Source organism: Bubalus kerabau, chromosome 11 (genome assembly GCF_029407905.1).
Source record: "Bubalus kerabau isolate K-KA32 ecotype Philippines breed swamp buffalo chromosome 11, PCC_UOA_SB_1v2, whole genome shotgun sequence".
Lineage (NCBI taxonomy): Eukaryota > Metazoa > Chordata > Mammalia > Artiodactyla > Bovidae > Bubalus > Bubalus kerabau.
Window position 1 is genome coordinate 100,940,906 of NC_073634.1, and position 21,780 is coordinate 100,962,685.

The 21,780-nt window shown below is 47.4% G+C and overlaps 1 protein-coding gene across 2 annotated transcripts in view; it reads left to right on the forward strand.

Annotated features, from left to right (window-relative positions):
• GARNL3 (GTPase activating Rap/RanGAP domain like 3) overlaps nucleotides 1-21,780 on the forward strand; it is a 162,098-nt gene that overhangs the window by 134,038 nt on the left and 6,280 nt on the right. For both annotated transcript variants that reach the window (XM_055541190.1, XM_055541191.1), the window contains exons 20-26: nucleotides 4,348-4,446; nucleotides 4,802-4,918; nucleotides 5,478-5,653; nucleotides 7,149-7,307; nucleotides 13,475-13,541; nucleotides 18,966-19,073; nucleotides 20,277-20,395. In XM_055541190.1, coding sequence (XP_055397165.1) covers nucleotides 4,348-4,446; nucleotides 4,802-4,918; nucleotides 5,478-5,653; nucleotides 7,149-7,307; nucleotides 13,475-13,541; nucleotides 18,966-19,073; nucleotides 20,277-20,395 — 845 coding nt within the window. The remainder of the gene's footprint in view (nucleotides 1-4,347; nucleotides 4,447-4,801; nucleotides 4,919-5,477; nucleotides 5,654-7,148; nucleotides 7,308-13,474; nucleotides 13,542-18,965; nucleotides 19,074-20,276; nucleotides 20,396-21,780) is intronic.

The following is a 21,780-nucleotide window of genomic DNA, read 5'->3' on the forward strand; positions in this document are numbered from 1 at the left end:
GGGTTAGAAAGATCCTCTGGAGAAGGAAATGGCAACCCACTCTAGTACTCTTGCCTGGAAAATCCCATGGACAGAGGAGTGTGGTGGGCCACAGTCCATAGGGGCATAAGGAGTCGGACACGACTGAGCGACTTCAATTTCACTTTTCTTTCAAAGAAATTATGTGACTTGCCCAAGACCACACAGCTAATTAGTGGCATTTCTGGGACCAGAACCCAGAGGTGATTCATCGTCCGGTGCTTTCTCAACTTAGCCATCTACATTTTATTAAAGTTAAATTAAACTCTACCAATGTTACCATCTTTAGCTTGATGCAGATTTCCAAAACCATGGTCCTGGACAAATAATTATGAAAATTTTTATGATGAAAAGAATGTCAAATTGTACCTGTTTGCTTTTTTGGGAAAGAGAAAGTAATTTCATGATTATTTGTAAGACCTGTCTAAAAACAGGAAAAAAACTCTGTTTGAGTTGCTTCTTTGTAAATATAAAATCCAAACCAAGATTACCCAAGTCCCTTTATGAAATTTTCATCTTTATGGATACAAAATGTAATGGGAGTGTCAGATATAAGGATTATTGTGATTGCCAGGAAATCCTGTTCTTTCAAACTTGAGGAACATTGTCTATGCAGGTGGTAGCCATATATATCCACCACCAGCTTACCTGTATTACTCAGATTATTACTTTCATGTCCTGATTATGCAGTAATCCTTCCCTGTTTGCTTATGCTGAGAAGAGAATAACCCTTAAGGCTTTCTTTGTATTCTTTGTTGTGCTTTTAAGCCATAATTATCTTGTTATTTCTTTGTTTACCTCTGTCTTTCCTACACTTAATTCTATTACAAATTGTTTCCATTAGTGAATCTCCCCATTTCGTTTCAGGGCAAGTTCCACTCTATTTGATTAGCCTCTGCTTAATTTCATTAGACTCATCCCCTTGAGAGTCTGCTCCTTTCAAGGTCACTATTAAAAATTCTTTGCATTCTAAGCGTAGCAAAACCTGCTCTGAAGGGAGACCAAGTACTGAATAAATGTGCTATCACCGTTTGTTTTGTTTTGGTAATAGAAAAGCCAGATCATCTAAAAGATGGTTTCTTCATAAAGAGATTACAAGAAAGAATCCATAGTTTTGAAACAGTCATTGAACTCACATCACTTTCTCATATCCTTGCCTCTTCCTTCCTGGGCCATATATAAACCTGTCTAGCCACAGGAGTATGTGAACGCTGTATATTGTCACCTTGCTTATTTAACTTACATGCAGAGTACATCATGAGAAATGCTGGTCTGGATGAAGCACAAGCTGGAATCAAGATTGCTGAAAGAAATATCAATAACTTTAGATACGCAGATGACACCACCCTTATGGCAGAAAGCGAAGAGGAGCTAAAGAGCCTCTTGATGAAGGTGAAAGAGGAGAGTGAAAAAGCTGGCTTAAAACTCAGCATTCAGAAAACTAAGATCCTGACATCCAGTCCCATCACTTCATGGCAAATAGATGGGGAAACAATGGAAACAGTGAGAGACTTTATTTACCTGGACTCCAAAAATCATTACAGATAGTGACTGCAGCCATGAAATTAAAAGACGCTTGCTCCTTAGAAGAAAAGCTATGACCAACCTAGACAACATATCAAAACACAGAGAAATTACTTTGCTGACAAAGGTCTGTATAGTCAAAGCTATGGTGCTTCCAGTAATCAGGGATGGATGTGAGAGTTGGACTATAAAGAAAGCTGAGCACCGAAGAATTGATGCTTTTGAATTGTGGTGTTAGAGAAGACTCTTGAGAGTCCCTTGGACTGCAAGGAGATCCAACCAGTCCATCCTAAAGGAAATCAGTCCTGAATATTCATTGGAAGGACTGATGCTGAAGCTGAAACTCCAATACTTTGGCCCCCTGATGCAAAGAACTGACACATTAGAAAAGACCCTGATGCTGGGAAAGATTGAAGGCAGGAGGAGAAGGGGATGACAGAGGGAGAGATGGTTGGATGGCATCGCTGACACGATGGACATGAGTTTGAGCAAGCTCCAGGAGAAGGTGAAGGACAGGAAAGCCTGATGTGCTGTAGTCCATGGGGTCACAAAGAATCAGACATGACTGAGCTACTGAACAACAACAAAGCCACCTGAACATCAGGGCTGTTCCCTTGCTCACCCCATCAGTCCATGGGCATGCAGTGCTGTTTTTAGGTTACAATACCAGCTAAGAGCTCACACTTTGTCCTTGCATGGACTTCAGTTCCACAAGTTCAGGACATGTGCTTCGACAATTTCCTAGCACCTCTGAGCCTCGGATTTCTCATTTGTTAAATGGGAATATTAGAAATTCCTACCTAATAGGGTCACTGTGGGACATTTACATTAAATGATACCTACAACACTTAGCATTAAGGCTTGATATGTAGGAAGCCCAGGGCATAAATGCCTGGCCTTAATGAAATAATCATAGTTATTTAGTCAAATGCAGAGATGGGCACTGAAATGAATGATCATCTCATGGTTTGAAAAAAGGATTCTTGCCCCCACAGAAGCACAAAGAGCCTCAGAATGAATCCGCTTGGGAAAGCCTGAGGTATTAGAGGAAGGAGAGTGTTTGATGGGCTGCCCCCATCATGAAGGACAACTAGAGACAAGCCATCTGTTTCATAAAAGCTTAGCAGGCTCTGTGCTCTGACAAATCCAGTGCTCTCACTGGGCTGCAGGAGCGGGAGACTCTTCCCCGGGATTGGGGTGAGGGGTAGGGGTTGTTACTAATCCTAATGATGAAAGTTCTGTCCCCTCCTGGGCACCGTCCAGGGAGGGATAAACTCCCAGACAGACAGGTTTCTGGAAGAGTCAAGATCCTTAGGGCCTCCTGCACCTAAATTATAATTAAGGAAACACCCAAACCCACAGCAGAACACTTGAAGACCTAAGTATCTTCAAAGAATCAGGTAAAGAATCACCTAGACACTTCTGCCTAAAATGTCTATACATCCTGGGACATCTTTGCCTTGCCCTGATTCTGTGTCAAGCTCAGAACAGACCCTTTGCTTAAAGCGCAAGTGAAAGTGTTAGTCCCTCAGTCGTGTCTGACACTTTGTTCCCCTATGGACTGTAGCCCACCAGGCTTCTCTCTCCATGGGATTCTCCATGCAAGAATACTGGAGTGGATTGCCATTCCCTTCTTCAGGGGATCTTCCTGACCCAGGGATTGAACCCAGGTCTCCCGCATTGCAGGCTGATTCTTTACCACCTGAGCCACCAAGGAAGCTCTTTGCTTATGGAACTGCCTAAATTCTTTAAGTCCTCTTTGCCCAAGGGACTCCCAAGAGCAAAGTTCAGTTCAGTCGTTCAGTCGGGTCCGACTCTTTGCAGCCCCATGGACTACAGCACACCAGACTTCCCTGTCCATCGCCAACTTCTGGAGCTTGCTCATACTCATGTCTCTCGAGTCGGTGATGCCATCCAAAGCAGCAAAGTAATTGCTAACAATTTAAGATCCCAGTAAGTAAGCTTAAAAACAAACCCAGGACTTCCCTGGTGGTCCAGTGGTTAGGAACCCGCTTTCCAATGCAGAGGACATGGGTTTGAGGGTACTAAGATCCCATATGCTGTGGGGCAACTAAGCCTGTGTGCCACAACTAAGACCCAATACAGCCAAATAAATATTTTTTAAAAATCCTTTAAATCATCCATTTCCCTGAGATCTTCCCAGATGTTTCCACAGAAATTAGTTTTTTCATGTTATTTTGGAAATGTAATCGATATTTCTCTTATTTTTGTCTAAAAGATTTCCTATTCCTATATGGAGAAATACTGAAAAATGATAGGTAAACTACTGATTCAGACATAGGCCATGTTGGAATAGGGTGTTTGTTAAATACAAAAGGAAATTCTAATTTTACTTTCTTGAGAAATATGCAAAATAACCTAAGATGTGATGTGGTTTCAAATATGACACACAAAAAATCAGAAAATATTTAAGAGAAATGACTAAGTGTATTAGCACTTTTTAAAACTTGGTATTCAGTTCTTTGGAATAATCCCAGCCAAAATTGGGATTGAGAGATGCTGCCTTTTCTTGGATGAACATTGAGAAGACTCTAGCTTCGGGACCCTGCTGTTGCGCTCCCTGTACGAGGTGTGAATGCCTTTGGGAAAGAAATGCCAGTCCTCCCTGAGCTGAGAGGGGACTAGTGCTTGAACTTTCTATGTTGCCCTTAGGAAGGATCTAGAAGCTGACCTCCTTCCTCACCTAGGGAGAAACGGGGTCCAAAACTACCCATAGGCACATTTTTGTAAGTTCTAGAGAGTGTGGGCTGGGTGCGGCGCTGGGTAACCAGGCTTCTTTTCCAGACGACCTCCCATCAGTGCCCGTGTTTGACAAGACTCTGCCCGTGAAGCAGATGCATGTGCTGGAGGCGCTGGACCTTCTGATCCTCAGAGCAGACAAAGGTGCTACTCCTCCCCGAGGGATGTTCTCTGGGAGGAAGGGGAGCGTGTAGCCTACGGCTAACACAAGGGTCTCAGGGCTCTGGCTGAATCACCGGTGCCAGCTTTTTCTTCTGGTGCCCAGGGCTCAGGTCCTTGGTAGCCCGTTTGTTCTCTGAGGCAGGGATGGTGAGGGAGAGAAGGGGTGGGCGTCCCTGATCACATTGTTAGGTGAAGGCAATGCAGGGCTTCTCCCCAGTTCTGGAACACCTCAAATCCTGATTTCTTGAGTAGTAGTTTTCTACACAGTCCACCCCTTCAGTTCTTCCAGGTCATCTTACTTTTCCATCCATCTCCTCCATCTGCTTTATCCCACCAGGGAAAGATGCCCGCATCTTTGTCTTCAGGCTGAGCGCTGTGCAGAGGGGCATCGAGGGCAAGCAGGCTGTGAAGGGCAAGTGTGACTGTAGAGAAAACAAGCTCGAGAAAACAAAAGGTGACTCAATTCTGCATATTTTGCTGGTTTCATCCAATTTATCGTTTTCTCAGACTGCAAAGATTTTACTGAAAAAAAAAAATTTGAGTAGGAATTTTATTTGATTTGTTTTTTCACTTGGAAACATCACAAAGGTAGTATCACTTGTTCCCTAAGAGAAGCTTAAGTTATAGAGAAACATGTTGAGGGCTAGAGGAAGTTTTAGGTCTTATTTGACAAGTTTGGGAGGTGAGTTAAGCTCTGTGAGCAAACTTATGAAAAGAAACTTTTAGAATTTTGTTCCTGGAACTCTGCTCACCTTTCCATTTAATTCATGTCATGTAGTGGATGTGAATCTAAGTCCACAAACTCTAGAATAGAGGGAATATGACTTCCTTAATTTTTCTGTAACTCAACCTAATTTTTATTTCAAGTCCCCATTTTGCCTCATGGCAAAAACGTCCTTAGTCATTTCACTGTCTTATGTTTAATTTCCAGGGTTCTTAAAAATATCACCAGATTGTCAAAGTTGAGGGCTCCCACCTCTTGTGTGTTCAGCATCGTTCCTTTCTCTTCCTAGGCTGCCACCTGTATGCCATCAACACTCACCACAGCAAAGAGCTGAGGATTGTTGTTGCCATTCGGAATAAACTGCTTCTGATCACAAGGAAACACAACAAGCCAAGTGGGGTGACTGGCATGTCACTGTTATCTCCCCTGTCAGAGTCACCTGTTGAAGAATTCCAGTACATCAGGGTAGGTTTTTTCCTTCAAATTGTTTCACTCCTGGCCAAGGTGTCCCGAGGCAGACTCCCTCCTTCCATCCAGGGTGTATCATTCACTGGGGTTGCCCTGTGTTTCAGTAACTAACTAGGGAAGCCCTCACCTGTGGCCCTGGTTATCCCGGGAGACTAAGGCGAACAGAGTTTTCCCGACTCCATCCAGCTCATTCACATAGTAAACACCTAAAGATGCTGCTCTAGGGGGGATCATTTTGAAATATATAGAAACTTGGAATCATGCTGGGCACCAGAAACTAACACAGCCATGAAGTGAATTATACTTCAAAAACAAATTCATGGAAAAAGAGACCAGATTCATGGTTACCAGAGGCAGGGGTTGGGGGGAGGGTGAAATGGAAGAAGGTGGTCAGAAGGTAAAAATTTCCCATCATAAGATAAATAAGTACCAGGGGTATAATATACAACATGATAAATATAATCAACACTGCTGAATGTTACATATGAAAGTTAAGAGAGTAAATTCTAAGAGTGCTTATCACAAGGGGAAATAAACTTTATTTTGTATCTGCATGAGATGATAAATATTCACTAAATTTATTGTGATGATCATTTCATGATGTATGTATTAGGTTGGCCAAAATGTTCATTATTATTATTAAATTTCAAGACAAGGACCGGACATTCTAAGAGCTAACACAGACCACACTGTTGAATCCCTTTTGTAAAATTGTCTCCTGGCCTCTCCTCTTTGCAGTGAACAGAGGTCTGAGCCTTGAGGACAGACTGCAGAAAGGAGCAGTCTAACCCATCCCTGCCCCTCCTTTTCCCTGCCCCAGTCTGGCACAGGACTCTGCAGGAGCAGAGGGCCTGGCAGGTGGCTGCTTGAGGAAGTGAGGGTGTTGTAGCCACGTGTTCCAGGAAACAAACTCACTCAGAAGGGCAATGCAGATAGTGGAGTGCAGTTTATTACACCGGCGGGCCCAAGGCAGAGTCTCCTCTTCGCCAAGGACTCCGACCAGCATTTGTGAAAATCTTTTGTACCCCATGTGTATGTGTCTGAACCCACCACTCCAAATTCCTTGAGACTTACATAAACCAAGGAAAATACAATCCCAATAACCCCATCATTCACATGCTATACGCTCATGTGCTCAAACAGTCAAACAATTAGCCAATGATCAATAAACCCAAGGTTACACTCCAATAGATACAGAAAAATTTATGGCCTATCTGAAGGAAGGGGTGATTAGTGTATGTTTTCTCTTAGGCGATAAGTAACCTAGATACGATCTTCAAGGTTCCCCTGTCTAGAGGGGGTCTTATCCTTGTTGTTGTTTTCATAGGCACTAAACACAGAGTGGCCGAGCATGATCAGCATGAACAGGCCTAAGATGGAGTCCAGGCCCTATGAATTCCTTCTTCAAGGGGGCCTTTCCTGGATGGGGGCAGGCAGTGAGGTGGCTGCTCTGTCCTCACCCCTTTCTCCTCCATCCTTGTCCACCACACAGGAGATCTGTCTGTCCGACTCTCCCGCGGTGATGACCTTGGTAGATGGGCCAACAGAGGAGAGCGACAACCTCATCTGTGTGGCTTACCGGCACCAGTTTGACGTGGTGAACGAGAGCACAGGAGAGGCCTTCAGGCTGCACCACGTGGAGGCCAGCAGGGTGAGTCGACGGACATGGGGGCGAACGGGAACCAAAAAGACTGGAGCTGAGTCTTCTAACTTTGTGAGACCATGATGAGGGTTTCTTTAAAACTGTGTGCTCTTTATCATATCTGTAACCTGTGATACATATTTAGGCTGTACCATGTGAAGCTGCCATCTTTGTAGGTCAAATGGGTTCAATATCATATAACTGCCCATTGCCCTCTTTAGCTTTTCCACACCTCCTCCTGCCATTCCATCCTTCCCTACAGAAGAGGAATGAAGTGTCAAAACTCACTGTAAATAACTGAGTAATGAGAACAGTTGTTTGGTAATTCATGCTAGAAGGGCCTCTGGAGAGTCAGGTTACCCTCAGAGGCCCTGCAGACCCACAGCATGGGGCTGGAAGGTTGGGGAGGGCACAGCCCAAGTCTGCATTCCCTTAGAGGCGCATTAGGAAAGGAAGATGGGATGAAACACCACTGGGAGAGAGAGGAAAAGCAGATCGGCACTGGGGGGTCTACACCTCCTGGCCTGAGCCGCACAGAGGGCAGCCATGTGCTGGATCTGGACAAAACCTGACAAGCAACTCACAGAGTTCTTCAGCCCAGTTATCGCTGGGAACCAGGGCAAGGCCTGATGACAGCTGAGCTCCTGGAGGTTTGCATGGTGCAGGGCCAGCACTCCAGCTCAGGTACGAGAACAGGGCAGAACAAGGATGTCGCCCAGGGAGAGTGTCATTCCTGATGAGAGCTTCCCCCAGTCCTGTTCAGATGTGTCAGAGAGTGAGGAATTTAATTATGTTTTACAAGAACTAAAAAAATACAATTTAAATTTGGACCAGCCCTACATAAATATTCACTAAAGTTGCTAATTACTATAAAGAAAACACCTGAGAGCAAAATTTTAAGAAATAGAAAAATCAGAAAAAGAAACATCTAGATATAATTAGGAGGCCTACTTATCTTCAGCTGTTATCAATCACAGCTCAGTCTGCCCATTCATGTGTGTATACTGGTGGCACCCAAACTCATCTGCCGTTGAAGTCATCAAGGAACTTCAAAGCTACCGATGCCCTGTGTCCCACCCCCCAGCAATTTCACCAGCCTTGGGTGTGACGTGAGCTTTAGAATTTTTGGATGGTCCCCAGGTGATGTGGGCAAATTTGGGAACCACTGGTACACACTGCTTCTCAACTGTGGCTCTAATTGCCCAGAAAGCTTTAAACAGATCAGTGCTCTGACACATCCAGATCAGTTAAACCAGAAGTCCTGGGTGTATGGGATGGGAAGCAGTAGACTGTAAGTCTCCCCCAGGTGATGTTACTATAGACCCAAGAGATGGAAGCTCTCCTGACACTCTTCCTAGCAAGACCAGGAGGGTCCCCTCCCAGCAATTGGGAACCTGTCATCTCTTCCCGCGGCTGACTTCTGAGGACTCAGAGCCCAATCTGGCCTTTAAAAGTTCTTGCCCCTTCTTGCTTTTCAAAACTCTAGACAGGGACTTCCCTGGCGGCCCAGTGGCTAAGATTCCACCCTTCCAATGAAGAGGGTCCTGGGTTTGATCCCTGGTCAGGGAACTAGAGCCCACAAGCCGCAACTCAGAGTTCGAATACTGCAATTAAAGATCCCACGTGCCACCAAAAAGATTGAAGATCTTGAGTGCCAAAACCAAGACCTGGTGCAGCCAAATGAATAAATAAATTCTTTTTAATTAAAAAATACAATCTGTACAACCAATCATAGGAGTCAGAAAAGGCATGGCTTAAAAGATCTTTGGTGACTCAATCCTTCCCTGGCAACTAGTTTCATAAGACTGAACCCGCTTTTCCTGGAAATTATTGTTACTTACTTATATTTAGTACCTTGATAGTTCATGAGTGTGTCTGTGGATTTTTTTCTGTTAAGATTCATGAAGATCCAGGGAAACAAGAGTTAAAAGCAGTTTTCTTTGATGACTTCTGTGCTTTGTTTTGCTGGAAGGTATGAGAAATCTCCAAAATTTTCTGTCTTTTCTTCAACATGCTTTGTAAAACAAAGATGCAAAGCTTTTCTCTAAGAAAAAACACTTAAAAACATTTTTGTGTTGTCAAGCGCTACCCGGGAGATTTGAGTGGGTCAGTATGTATATTCCCACGGAGTTAATCCTCAGTGGCTATGTTTGCTGAGCAGGCAGAGGTGCTGAGACAGTGGCTTGTCTTTGGGTGGAATTTACTGTTTGGTTGGAAAGATACGCCCTAGAGAAATGAACAAACTAATGAGCGGGTCGGAGAAGGCAATGGCACCCCACTCCAGTACTCTTGCCTGGCAAATCCCATGGATGGAGGAGCTTGGTAGGCTGCAGTCCATGGGGTGGCTAGCAGTCGGACACAACTGAGTGACTTCACTTTCACTTTTCACTTTCACGCATTGGAGAAGGAAATGGCAACCCACTCCAGTGTTCTTGCCTGGAGAATCCCAGGGACAGGGGGAGCCTGGTGGGCTGTTGTCTATGGGGTCACACAGAGTCGGACACAACTGAAGTGACTTAGCAGCAGCAGCAGCAGCAGCAGCAGCAGCAACAATGAGCGGGTAGAAGCGGCCTGCAGAAACAGGGTTACTTCTCACCAAGACATTCCTGCAGGACAAGCCCTGAGCTCAGTGGAGCAGGAGAGAGGCTGACCCTCCTGGACTCACCGCCGATTAGTGCTTCAAGCAGCCCTCAATGCCTACCTCCTCCATGTGCCACCATGAAGGCCAGGCTGGCCTGGTTTCCTGCCCCCGCCCCTCCTCTCGTCTCAGCCAAGACCCCTCAGTTCCCGTTGCAGGCTTCAAACCCACCTCAGGGTCCAAGACAGTCCTAGCTCGAGAGAGGAGCTGTTTATGAAGCACCAGAGCAGCCTTCTGAAAGTCAACACCAAGTTCGTTCTACCAACAGGCCAACTCCGACGTACTGCCCTGGATCCAACAGCCAGCTCTGGCCTCCTTCCACCAACAGAGGCCTCCTCCAGAGGGAGGTAACAGGATCCGGGTCTCTGGCTTATTCATTGGGCCCAGGTCCCCGTCCTGTCTGTCTGCCCAGACCCCAGCTGGTCTTCATTGAGAGCTCACCGTGGAATCATGTGGGAAGGTTGGACACTGACCTCACAGTGCCAACCTCTTTCACCTGTTACAAGTCTGTGTTTTGAATTTTCACCACCACCATATATTACTTTTATTATTTTAAAATGCAATAAGATAAACTATTTTTAATCAAGTAAAAAATGAAAGGCGAATGTCTTTATCCTACCCTGACCTACTATATATCAAGATGTCCAGGAGCAAGAACCCAGAATATGTATCTTTTAAAAGCTCTCCCAGTGAATTCTCAGGTCCTCGCCTGGTCAAGAATGTCTCCTGCATGAGTGTCTCCTCTGAGGCCCCTCGCCTGGGAGCTAACATCTATACCAACATCTGTATCAACATCTGTACATGTAACATGTACGCGTGAACCAGGCCTCTCCATGCTCAGTGTTAATGAAGGTCTGATGAAATGTGATTGAGGGCCTGAGGAGAGAGTGATTAAGTCCACGCTATGGTCACTGACCCCAAATTTCAGCCCCATAGCCATGACAGGCAGGTGCTGTTCTCTCCCCAGTTTCTGCAGAAAAGGAGGCTGAGGCTCAGAAAGGAGAAGTCACTTATTTATCCCAAACCACACAGCCAGTAAGTAGCAGAGGCAGGACTTGAGCCCAGACCGCCTGCCTCCCAGGACTGCGCCCTCAAACCCAGCACATGGCAGCCACAGCCCCGTCACAGCCCAAAGAGGAGAGCAGGTCCAGGTTACATAGCCGGTGGTGCTCGGCCGCTCCCTCAGAAAGTGCAGAGCAGACACAGCAGCACCCACGAGGGCTGGAAGCCGCTGGCTGACATCAGTGTTATCTAACTGACAAGTCTGGGGACACTGAGGAGGAAGTGATTCAAGTCAGAGTGTTAGGGGCTGACAGGAGGGTTCCCTCCAAGGGCCCAAGGGCTGTTCCCTCCCCTGATACGCCCCAGTGGTGCGGGTTCCAGAGCCAAGTCGTGCCAGCAGCTGACATTTATGGAGCATTTACCGGGCCCTGTGTGACCTCCTGGAATCCTCAGCCCCCGTAGAGGCAGATGTTCCAGCCTCTCCCATTTTATCGTTGAAGACCCTGAGGTTCCGTGAGGTTAAAACCCTGACCACGTGCCCACTGCTCTCGGGTGGCAGGGCTGACATTTCATTTACATGGTCATGCCTCTAGGTAGCATGCCCTCTGCTCCTGGTACTTGACAGGTCCTGATCCAGGGACTGAGGGGGTCACATGAGCAGAGCAAGGCCTCTGCTTCATGGAGCTGAGAGCCCAGCACAGAGGAGAGTGCCAGCAAGCAAGCGAACCTGAGAAGGCAGTGCACGCCCTGCAGATAATTAAAACAGAGGCTGTGACACATAGCAGCAGAGGAAGTATTCGGCATTTGACTCCCAGGTCCTTCTGACCCTAGAATCAACACCCTTGACCTCTAGGACTCACACTGTCTCCCGCCCCTACAGAGCCTCCGCAACTCATAGTTCTGGTATGGGTTCCATTATAACTTATTTTATGTACTTGTAAGCTTTTCTGACATTTTGTTGAGGGGTGAGACCCTGTCCTTTCATTTCTGTGTGTTTAATGGAGACTCGTACAATGCCAGACTGTTCAGAGGAGAAGGCTGCGTTTGGGTGAGAGCAGTGAGGGCCAGCTGGGCAGAGGGCCTGGGGTGGGAAATGGGGAAGCCCAGAGGCTGGAAGGGGCTGAAGAGAGCCTAGCCAGATGGAGACAACGGAGGAGCCCGGAGGTGGGGCCCAGCCCGGCAGGCGAGGCCGAGCCCGGGGTGCAGCAGGGGTGAGATGAGGAAGAGGATGCTCTGGACTTGGGTGAGAAAAGGACCCCCTCCGAGACTTTGAGGGTAGCTCTGCTAAAAGAAAGGAGGAGGCTTGAAAGGAAACTGGTCATGTGAGACTTCCATGGAATGCTGATTATGTGTCAGGCCCTGTGCAACAATGTTTGCCTTGCTTCATGGAATTTTCATGACAATCCAGCAGTGTCAGGATTACTCTTACACCAGTTTACAGATGGAGACCTGGGGCCAGAGGGCCGTTTACCACAAACCACAAGAGGCAGCAAGTGGTACTGGCAGCTGGGAGCTGTCTGACCTGCTCCTGTCTGCTCCCCTACCCAGCCCCTTGAGTTCTTCTCAACCTACTGCATTTGAGAGAACAAAAGACTTAGGAACCTGGGCTGGAGCTCAGAATGTGTGCCTGAGGTTGTAGATTTAGAGATTTTGAGCAGAAACTATCAAGCTGGGGCTTTTTCTAAATGAGAGAAGAGCCAAGAAATGGAAGAAGAATCTGAAGTGGGAGAGAAGCCAGAGGGAGGAGCTGTCCCCTGTCAGAGGTTGTGAAGATATGGATGGAGAGATGAGCCATGGTCAGAGGCCTTCAGTCTGGAGAGAAGGAAACCTTCTTGGAGCTTAAGAGAGGGCAGCGTCCCTGGTGGTACAGAAGGCCAGACTACAGGGCTGAGAAGACAAGTGAGGCAGCGAAAGAAGAGGAGATTTTTAGAGGCTCTGAGTTTTGATTGAAACTTGAGAACCATCTTCTCAAAAGCAGAAACCGAGGCTCACCAAAGCCACAGAGCTGGGGCTTCCAACACCCTCTGCATCTTGTCAAGCCGCCTCCCAGGAAGTGAAAGAAGTAAAAAAGAGAGAAAAGTGCAGACATGGTGGTCTGGAGATTCAGAGACTGTGTTTGAGGCAGGAGGCAGTGTGGCTGAAGTGCAAGGGTGTTGAGCTTGGAAAAGCACCAGGGACCTGGTGCAGATCCTGGCTGTGGCACCTCCTCACTGAGGGACTAGCGCAACTCACCTCTCTAAGCCTCGCTTTCCTCATCTGTAAAATGGATGGAATGCCATCTACTTTCCAGGGATGATGTGGAAGTGAAAGGAATAACCCGCGAGAAAAGCTTGGTGGACTGGAGCCTGCTATATAAATGGGAGCCCTGCCAATAGGGAGAGCTCTCCTCTATAGAGCTTCTTAAAGGCTTTGAAAAGATGATGAGAAAGTCCACACCATGGACTGCGGTCGTGCCTGAGTTTACAGAAACTTGAGAACATCTTTTCCTAGTGTCAGTGTCCAGCCTGCCCACTACCATTGCCCATTCTCATTGCAGGTTAATTTCGTTGCAGCTATTGATGTGTACGAAGACGGGGAAGCCGGTCTGCTCCTGTGTTACAACTGTAAGTAAGGGATGTGTTTTGATCGCCACTTGCTAAAATCCACTGTTGTTTTTTTCTTTCTGGACAATGTACAGGGACTTAGCTTTAGATTTATCTGGTGCATTGTTCCTGGATCCTTAACTGCACTCCAGGGAGCAGCTAAAAATTGCCTTCCCACCTGGATCTCCCAATACCCAGACCTCTCAGTGAGATGGTACAGCAGTCACCTTGGGGTGTCTCTAGGATGTGGAAGTGATGTCAGGGGCTTCCATCTAGGGAACCCCTACCATGTGACACGCACTGGGCTCCGTCAGCCCCAGGCACTGCTCACTGACTTCTCAGTTTCTGTTCAGTTCATTTCAGTCACTCAGTCATGTCCGACTCTTTTCGAGCCCATGGACTGCAGCACGCCAGGCTTCCCTGTCCATCACCAACTTCCAGAGCTTACTCAGACTCATGTCCATTGAGTCAGTGATGTCATCCAACCATCTCATCCTCTGTTGTCCCCTTCTCCTCCTGCCTTCAATCTTTCCCAGCATCAGGGTCTTTTCTAGTGAGTCAGTTCTTCACATTAGGTGGCCAAAGGATTGGAGCTTCAGCTTCAGCATCAGTCCTTCCAATGAATATTCAGGACTGATTTCCTTTAGAACTGACTGGTTGGATCTCCTTTGTGTCCAAGGGACTCTCAAGAGTCTTCTCCAACACCACAGTTCAAAAGCATCAATTCTTCAGCACTCAGCTTTCTTTATAGTCCAACTCTCATATCCATACATGACTACTGGAAAAACCATAGCCTTGACTAGATGGACCTTTGTTGGCAAAGTAATGTCTCTGCTTTTTAATATGCTGTCTAGGCTGGTCATAGCTTTCCTTCCAGGGAGCAAGTGTCTTTTAATTTCATGCTGCAGTCACCATCTGCAGTGATTTTGGACCCCCCAAAAAAAACCAGTTTCTGTTACTGTCTGTCATCCGGAGATAAGGCACCTGAGCGGTGAACAGACTTTCTCAAGATTGTGCAGCTACAAACGGCAGAGCCCAGGTTCTCTTGACATTTGGGGCCCTCTTGACTCCAGTGGCCCGACAGTTACTCTTCCCCTTTTTGCTATTTCTCAGATGTTACTGAAATCAGCCTCAGCCTGGCATGCCTGGCCTCAGCTGGATTAGTTTGGGTCAGGTGGCAGATGGGTTTCAGGCAGACCAAAGATATCAAATAGGAGTTAAGGATTTGCAGCTTTTCAAAAGCTAATGTGATACCACAATAAAAAAGGATCTTTTTAAAGCTAAAGATAGTGATATATTTTCTTGGACCCGGGCTATGCAGTCTAACTAAATAAAACCTTTTTTTCAGCCCAGAATTGTATCAGTTTTGAGTGGTGATGCTGTATAATCTTTGATTAGTAAGAATGGTAATTTTCCATAGAGAAATTTATTGGGTAAACTTCCTCTTTCAAAAATTCGAGGTTTATGGGGAATCAGCAAAGAACTTCACCAAGAAGTCACTCTTTTAGGATATTTCATCCACAGGTCTGTCAAAACCCTCCTCAAAACAGCAGGTCTTTATGGCCCATCTGATGAGAAGGGCCACACATAGGGTGACCGCAACAGGCCACATGCTCCAGCGTGGATCCTCGCTGCCCAGCTGCCGGCGCTTGCAGGGCTGGGCCGCTGCAGCTGCTGCCACCCCCGCCCAGGTCTGCAGGGACGAGCAGAGTAGGAGCGCTCCTGTGTGCGGTCACTTCTATAAGATGTTAATCTCTTTAAAGTGTGGTCTTTTTACTTTATTGAAAAACCTATTTGAAAAACATATGGCTTTAAAAACTGATATAGATATTAATACTTCTTTCTTCCAGCTGCTCAGCTGGGGGTGATTTTAGGTGGTAAAGAAAAACAGAAAGAGAGCAGGTTATAGACCGTGAACGTGATTCCCATAATGAAAGGGGCATGGAAACAATGTGGATGGCAAGCTCTGTACACAAAATTAGAAGCTGAGTCAGCAGGCAGTGCTGAGGTGGGGGTTGGGATTTGAGGGGGTGGTCCCACACTGGGCCTCTGGCTCCTGGAGCCCCTTAAAAGTTCCACCTCCTCAGGCTTTGATCACCTCCTGGCTACAGGCCCTGGTTTTATCTCAGGATGTGATCAGCATGTATCTGTTCTCACAGACCCACCAGCCATCAGAAGATGATCTCTGACCTCACGTGGGTCAGGCCTTGGCAATCCCAGGGGGGTCCCCAAACCTGACTCAGTCTCCCCAGACCTCGCCACTTCCTTACATTGCTTTGGGTCAGGCATCTGGCTTTCAGTTTCCATCTCCCTCTTTCTCTCGGCAGGTTGGCAGGTACCTGGGGATCCAGGGAATGAGCTGGTTTCCCCCAGTGACCATATGACTTCTGTAATTCATCCCCCACACAGTGCACACCCATCTGCTCATCTCAGTCCACGTTCTTGTCTTGGTCACTGACACCCACAGGAAAGGCCCTTTCCAGCCAGGAGAAAAGAAGGAGATTCTCTGTGGAAGGAGATTGTTTTCCCCAGGTTTGAAGCTGATTTTTATAAGTCTGCTTCTTTCTAAAATATAACTTCCAGAAACCCAGAGTTTTCTATACATAAATTTTTCTCTCAGATAAGTTAAAAACGTTTGTATGTGCCGAAAGGGACTTTTCTTCAGAGAAATTTGTTTTAAAACTAAAATCTACATACTGTTCTTCACCAGCTGGATGGGGAAGGTCAAAATAGGGAAGGTCATAGACTGAGCTGCTTCCAGGGCAGTGACTTTCTTAGACTCCTGTCCCCCTCATCCCCATTCAGGGCCCATTTAACTACAAGGGACGGCCCTCTCTGTGCCAGGCCGTGTCAGGCTCTGGAGACACAACAGTGGAAGGCACTGCCAGGGATGCAGTGAGCTCACCCTTCTGGGGCCAGCCACGCATGGGTGCCCGTGCATGGGTGTGAACGGGCTACAAGCTCTGGAGTTCAAGAAACACTCTTTGCTTCTTTTTTGAATTAGAGACCTGCTGGTCTGAGACCACCAGCTCTCGTCACTGGGAAGGAGACCTCTCTGCTTCCCTGGGGCGGATCCCATTGGAAAAGGGGGAGACAGGACCTCTGGACTGCAGTCCAGTCACCTCCTCCAGGCCTGCATGACCCCCTCTGAGGCAGGCAGGGGCTGGGACAAAAGCCTGATTGCACAGAGCTTGGGAAAGAGGAAGTGGAGCTGGGGAGTCCAGACAAGCCTTTCAAAGAATTTTGCTTTAAGGGAAAAAAATAAGAAAGGTTGCAGCAGCTAGAGGAGGAAGAAAGGGCAAAGGGTTTTGTTTTTTAAAACGTTGAATAAACAGCATGCATAAGGCTTTTGGGAAAGATCCGCTGGAGAAGGGAAAATAAGACAGAGGGGAGAGGGGTGAGCCAACCTCGCACAGCAGGTCGAAGGCGCTGCTTGGAGACCTGGGCGTCCTTCATGGGCACTTGTTTTCTCAGGAGCAAGGTCTTTGAGAGTGAGGTTTCTTTTCCTCCCGTAGTGAGTCCACTGTAGCAAAAACAAAAACTGACGCTGATAAGAATTTCTGTCCTAATAACTCACTCTGTTAGAAGAACTATGATAAAACAGCATAAGGAAACTGCTTTACAAGGCACAGGGGTCTCATCAAAGGAGCCCCTGAGCCCTGCTGCTGCTGCTGCTAAGTTGCTTCAGTCGTGTCCGACTCTGTGCGACCCCACAGACGGCAGCCCACCAGGCTCCCCAGTCCCTGGGATTCTCCAGGCAAGAACACTGGAGTGGGTTGCCATTTCCTTCTCCAGTGCATGAAAGTGAAAAGTGAAAGTGAAGTTGCTCAGTCGTGTCCGACTCTTAGCGACCCCATGGACTGCAGCCTACCAGGCTCCTCTGTCCATGGGATTTGCCAGGCAAGAGTACTGGAGTGGGGTGCCATTGCCTTCTCCGCCTGAGCCCTGCAGGATGCTCCTCAAGGGATAGACAGGCAGGGCTTCAGATGGCCGTGGCCACTGCCCTAGCCTGGCCCCGCACTGCAGGCCTCCGCAGCAGCTCTGGCTCTGTGACTTCTCCCGCCTCACAGAGGGGCCACAGCTGCCAATTCTGACACTAGGAACAGGGAGAGACTGCTTCATGGGCCTGAAGTTTCTCATTAGGGTGATGAAAATGTTATCAAATCAGATTGTGATGATGTTATTCAACTCTATAAACAGACTACAGTTCATTGACTTGAATGCTTAAAATCGATGAGTTTATGGTATATAAATTATATCTCAGTAAAACTGTTTTTAAAAATAATTGAAAAACTAGTTTGCATGGCTAAAACGTGGCAGTCTTTTGGAATAAAAGGGGCCTTTGTTTTTCCGTTTGTGTGGATGTGAGAGTTGGACCATAAAAAAAGCTGAGAGCCAAAGAATTGATGCTTTTGAACTGTGGTGTTGGAGAAGACTCTTGAGAGTCCCTCGTACTGCAGAGAGATCCAACCAGTCTATCCTAAAGGAAATCAGTCCTGAATATTCATTGGAAGGACTGATGCTGAAGCTGAAGCTCCAATACTTGGGCCGCCTGGTGCAACAAACTGACTCATTTGAAAAGACTCTGATGCTGGGAAAGATTGAAGGCAGGAGGAGAAGGGGATGACAGAGGATGAGATGGTTGGATGGCATCACTGACTGGATGGACATTTGTTTGAGCAAGCTCCAGGAGTTGGTGATGGACAGGGAGGCCTGGCATGCTGCAGCCCATGGGATCACAAAGAGCTGGACATGACTGAGTGATTGAATTGAACTGGTTTCTTGGTGAAATTTTTCACTCTACGAGGGTCTGAACCACCTGGACTTGTGTTTAGAGCTCAGAGCAGGCCAAGAACCAGATAATTAAATTACCCTGGCCTTACTCTAATGCTGGCATACAGGCATATGGCTTCAAGTTTTCATTATAAAATGTTGCTGGGAGTGTATGAGTCCCACCACATATGTCCTGCTGATTGAGGTTTGGGGAATGATCCCCTGTAGGAGAGCTTCCTCCATCCAGGGGTGCCATCAAGTGCCCCTTCTTGTTTGCAAACCAACCAGTACTGTCCCCCATGCAGGACTTGTGAGGCCATGGACAAGCTACTTCACCACCCCTTGCCTTGATTCTCTCATCTGCAAAATGAGCATAATAACAGCATCTACTTCATAAGTTTGTACAGGTTAAAGGGGAAAATGTTTTAAAGCTCGGCACCTGGCACATAGTAAATTCTCCCAAAATGGCAGCTATGACATGTGGCAGAAATATTACTCTGGCTCTGACTGCCTCCTGCCCCTGAGAATCTGGCAGCATGGCAGTGGTTGTGCTGACTTTCAGAAAGAACAGGTAGATAGGATGCTCTTCTTGTGGCCTGTGTCTCATTTATCTGATTTCAGTTGCCTGAGTGTTGTCTCTAACAAAAATAAGTCGCTGTTGTTTCGTTGCAGACAGTTGCATCTACAAAAAGGTTTGCCCGTTTAATGGTGGCTCTTTTTTGGTTCAACCCTCTGCATCAGATTTCCAGTTCTGTTGGAACCAGGCTCCCTGTGCTATTGGTAAGGAAACCTTTTGTCATCATGGTCTTCCCCCAGAAAGACGCATCTGAACTCTTCCATCCTATGTGAGCGCTGGCTTACCGCTAAATTTTCCATGAATTCTCTGAATATAATGAGTGTAAACAGTCTTCTTCTTCTGTAACTGTTTTTCATTTTGCTCCCCTTCAGGGACTATTGTCTCCCATTGTTCCTCCCAGGTCTCCTCAGTGCCTGAGGATGTGAGCCTTTGCAAGCAATTAAATATCAGTTTTCAGTACTTGGGTATCTTGCAGTACCCTTTCATTTCTGGGCCTCACTTTCTGACTTCTAAAATATGAGAATTTAGAAAGATACCATCCTTGAACCTCTGACTGACTTGGGAGAGAAGCATAATGCACTCAAGCAGCCTTCTTATACATTCTGAAGCTTGAAAGTCTAGAGTCACAGAAACTCTGGTACTTGACCTGCTACTGAAATGTCAGGACGTGCATGGTGGTGCTTCGTTTCTGTGGTTCAGGATCCACAGCTGGACAATCTGCCTGGCGAGAGTTAGATCAGAGCCACATGTATTAACATCATTGTCCTCAAAGTAGAAGCATTTGTTGATAGGTAAACATGATAGAGTTTTAACTGAAGAGCAGAGGGATGGAGCCAGGTACTGGGAGGACCGGGTTGGCTAAGACAGAGAGGGGAGGGTTAGAAATGGGTCTCAGGTCTGAGCCACGGCACTGGGGACCCACTGGACAGATCAAGGCTAGAGGCGTGGGAGCAGTAGGAAGAGTCACAGGTGAAACCAGGAGAGCAGGAACAAGACGCAGCCCCCGCCCAGACACACAGGAGGAGTGTAGGGGAGGGTGACTCAGGGACAGGGAGTGAAGGAGTAAAGGCCAGGTTCCTGGACGCGTGGGCAGAAGAGGGCGTGTCCGGACCACAGAGGGAAGGTCCTGGGGACCCGGACGGGCAGTGTGCCCAGAAGATGAGGTGGGGAACTGCAGTGGGGGAGGAACACGGGAGAAGCCGGGACAGTGCACTCCTCCACGGGCAGGTGCTCAGCGGCTGAGGGAGGCTCTCCTAGAACAAGGGGACACGCGCCCCCGAAGGAACAGACACAGCGGAGGAAGGGGAGAGCTGGGCGCCGCCAGAGAAGCGAGCTGGGTGTGAGAGGGCCCCAGCAGCTCCCCAGCCGCAGCCCGGGCTGGGCGCTGACACCCCGCTGCCTTGCAGTCTGTGCATTCCCCTACCTGCTGGCCTTCACCACCGACTCCATGGAGATCCGCCTGGTGGTGAACGGGAACCTGGTCCACACGGCCGTCGTGCCTCAGCTACAGCTCGTGGCCTCCAGGGTGAGTAGAGCTGGGGTTTATTTCTGTCTGAGGGGCTTCGGGGGCCCCCAGCTCCACGAGGTCTCAGTCGGGTGAGGACACATTTGGGGTGAGACTGATGATGACAGCACCATATGTGTGTTGAGATGAGAAAGCTGGAAACAGTCCTGGGTTGAGTTTTCCTATGTGGGTTCAAAGCACCTTGGGCTGCAAAACACCCCTCCTTAGCGCTCAGAGTCATCGCTGCTGGTGGTAGCAGGGGAGCAGTGCTCAGCCAAAAACGGAAATCCTCCATGTGAGCCTGGGTTGCTAGTCACAGAAGGACAGGCCGAGGCTAGAACAGTCAAGAGCTTGAGGTAGTGCTTTCTTCTTTTGCTGCTGTCTGTCTTCAATTTGAACTTGTGTCCCGCATACATGACTGACAGACGGATTCATGCCTAGTGACAATGTGAGCAAAACCGAGGGATGCAGGAACAAAGATTTTCCCAGGAGTCTTCTACCGCAGGCACATAACCCACCGGGTCTTGTTCTGGTTCCCTCCTCCGGGTCACCCCACACCCTCTCCGTGGCCTTGCCAGGCCAGCCGGTGCTCCATCCTAACGGGCATCACATTTGGTGGTGGGAGGCTGCGTACTCCCCACCCCCACACTGACAGTTCTGTGAGGACAGACCCTAGCATCTTCTGCACTAACGTAGTGCCAGTAGAGTGCTGGTAAGTGTGCAACCACTAATCTTTGGAAAATGGATATGCGTGTATACACACATTCATATATATATATGGACATCAGTTGATTATAAATTTTACTAATAATATCGTATATTAACACCTATATATGGAATGTAGAAAAATGGTACTAATGAACCTATTTGCAGGGCAGAAATAGGGGTGCAGACATAGAGAACAGCCTTGTGTACACAGCGGAGAAAGGTGAGGGCAGGATGAAGTGAGAGAGTCGCACTGACATGGATACGTTACCATGTGAAACACAGCGAGCTAGTGGGAAGGCGCCGTATAACACAGGGAGCTCAGCCTGGTGCTCTGCGATGACCTGGAAGGTGGGATGGGGGAGGGTGGGAGGAAGGCTCGGGAAGGAGGGGCCGCGTGTGTGCCTGTGGCCGATTCACATTGTTGTACAGCAGAAACCAACACAACATTGTAGACCAAGCCTCTGATTAGAATGTTTTAAAATTTAAAAATATATTTTACTGATTATAAAAACATAAATAGCTTACAATTTATAACTAAAAATAAAATATACAATGCTTTTTATCTCAAAGTCCATTTAGCCAATTGGCTCTCATAAAACACTTTTGTTTTCACTAAGAAGAAGCAAGAATTAGTTACTCAGTCATGTCCCACTCTTAATTTTCACTGATTTTCCTTTATCCATAGCCAACCCCTGGCT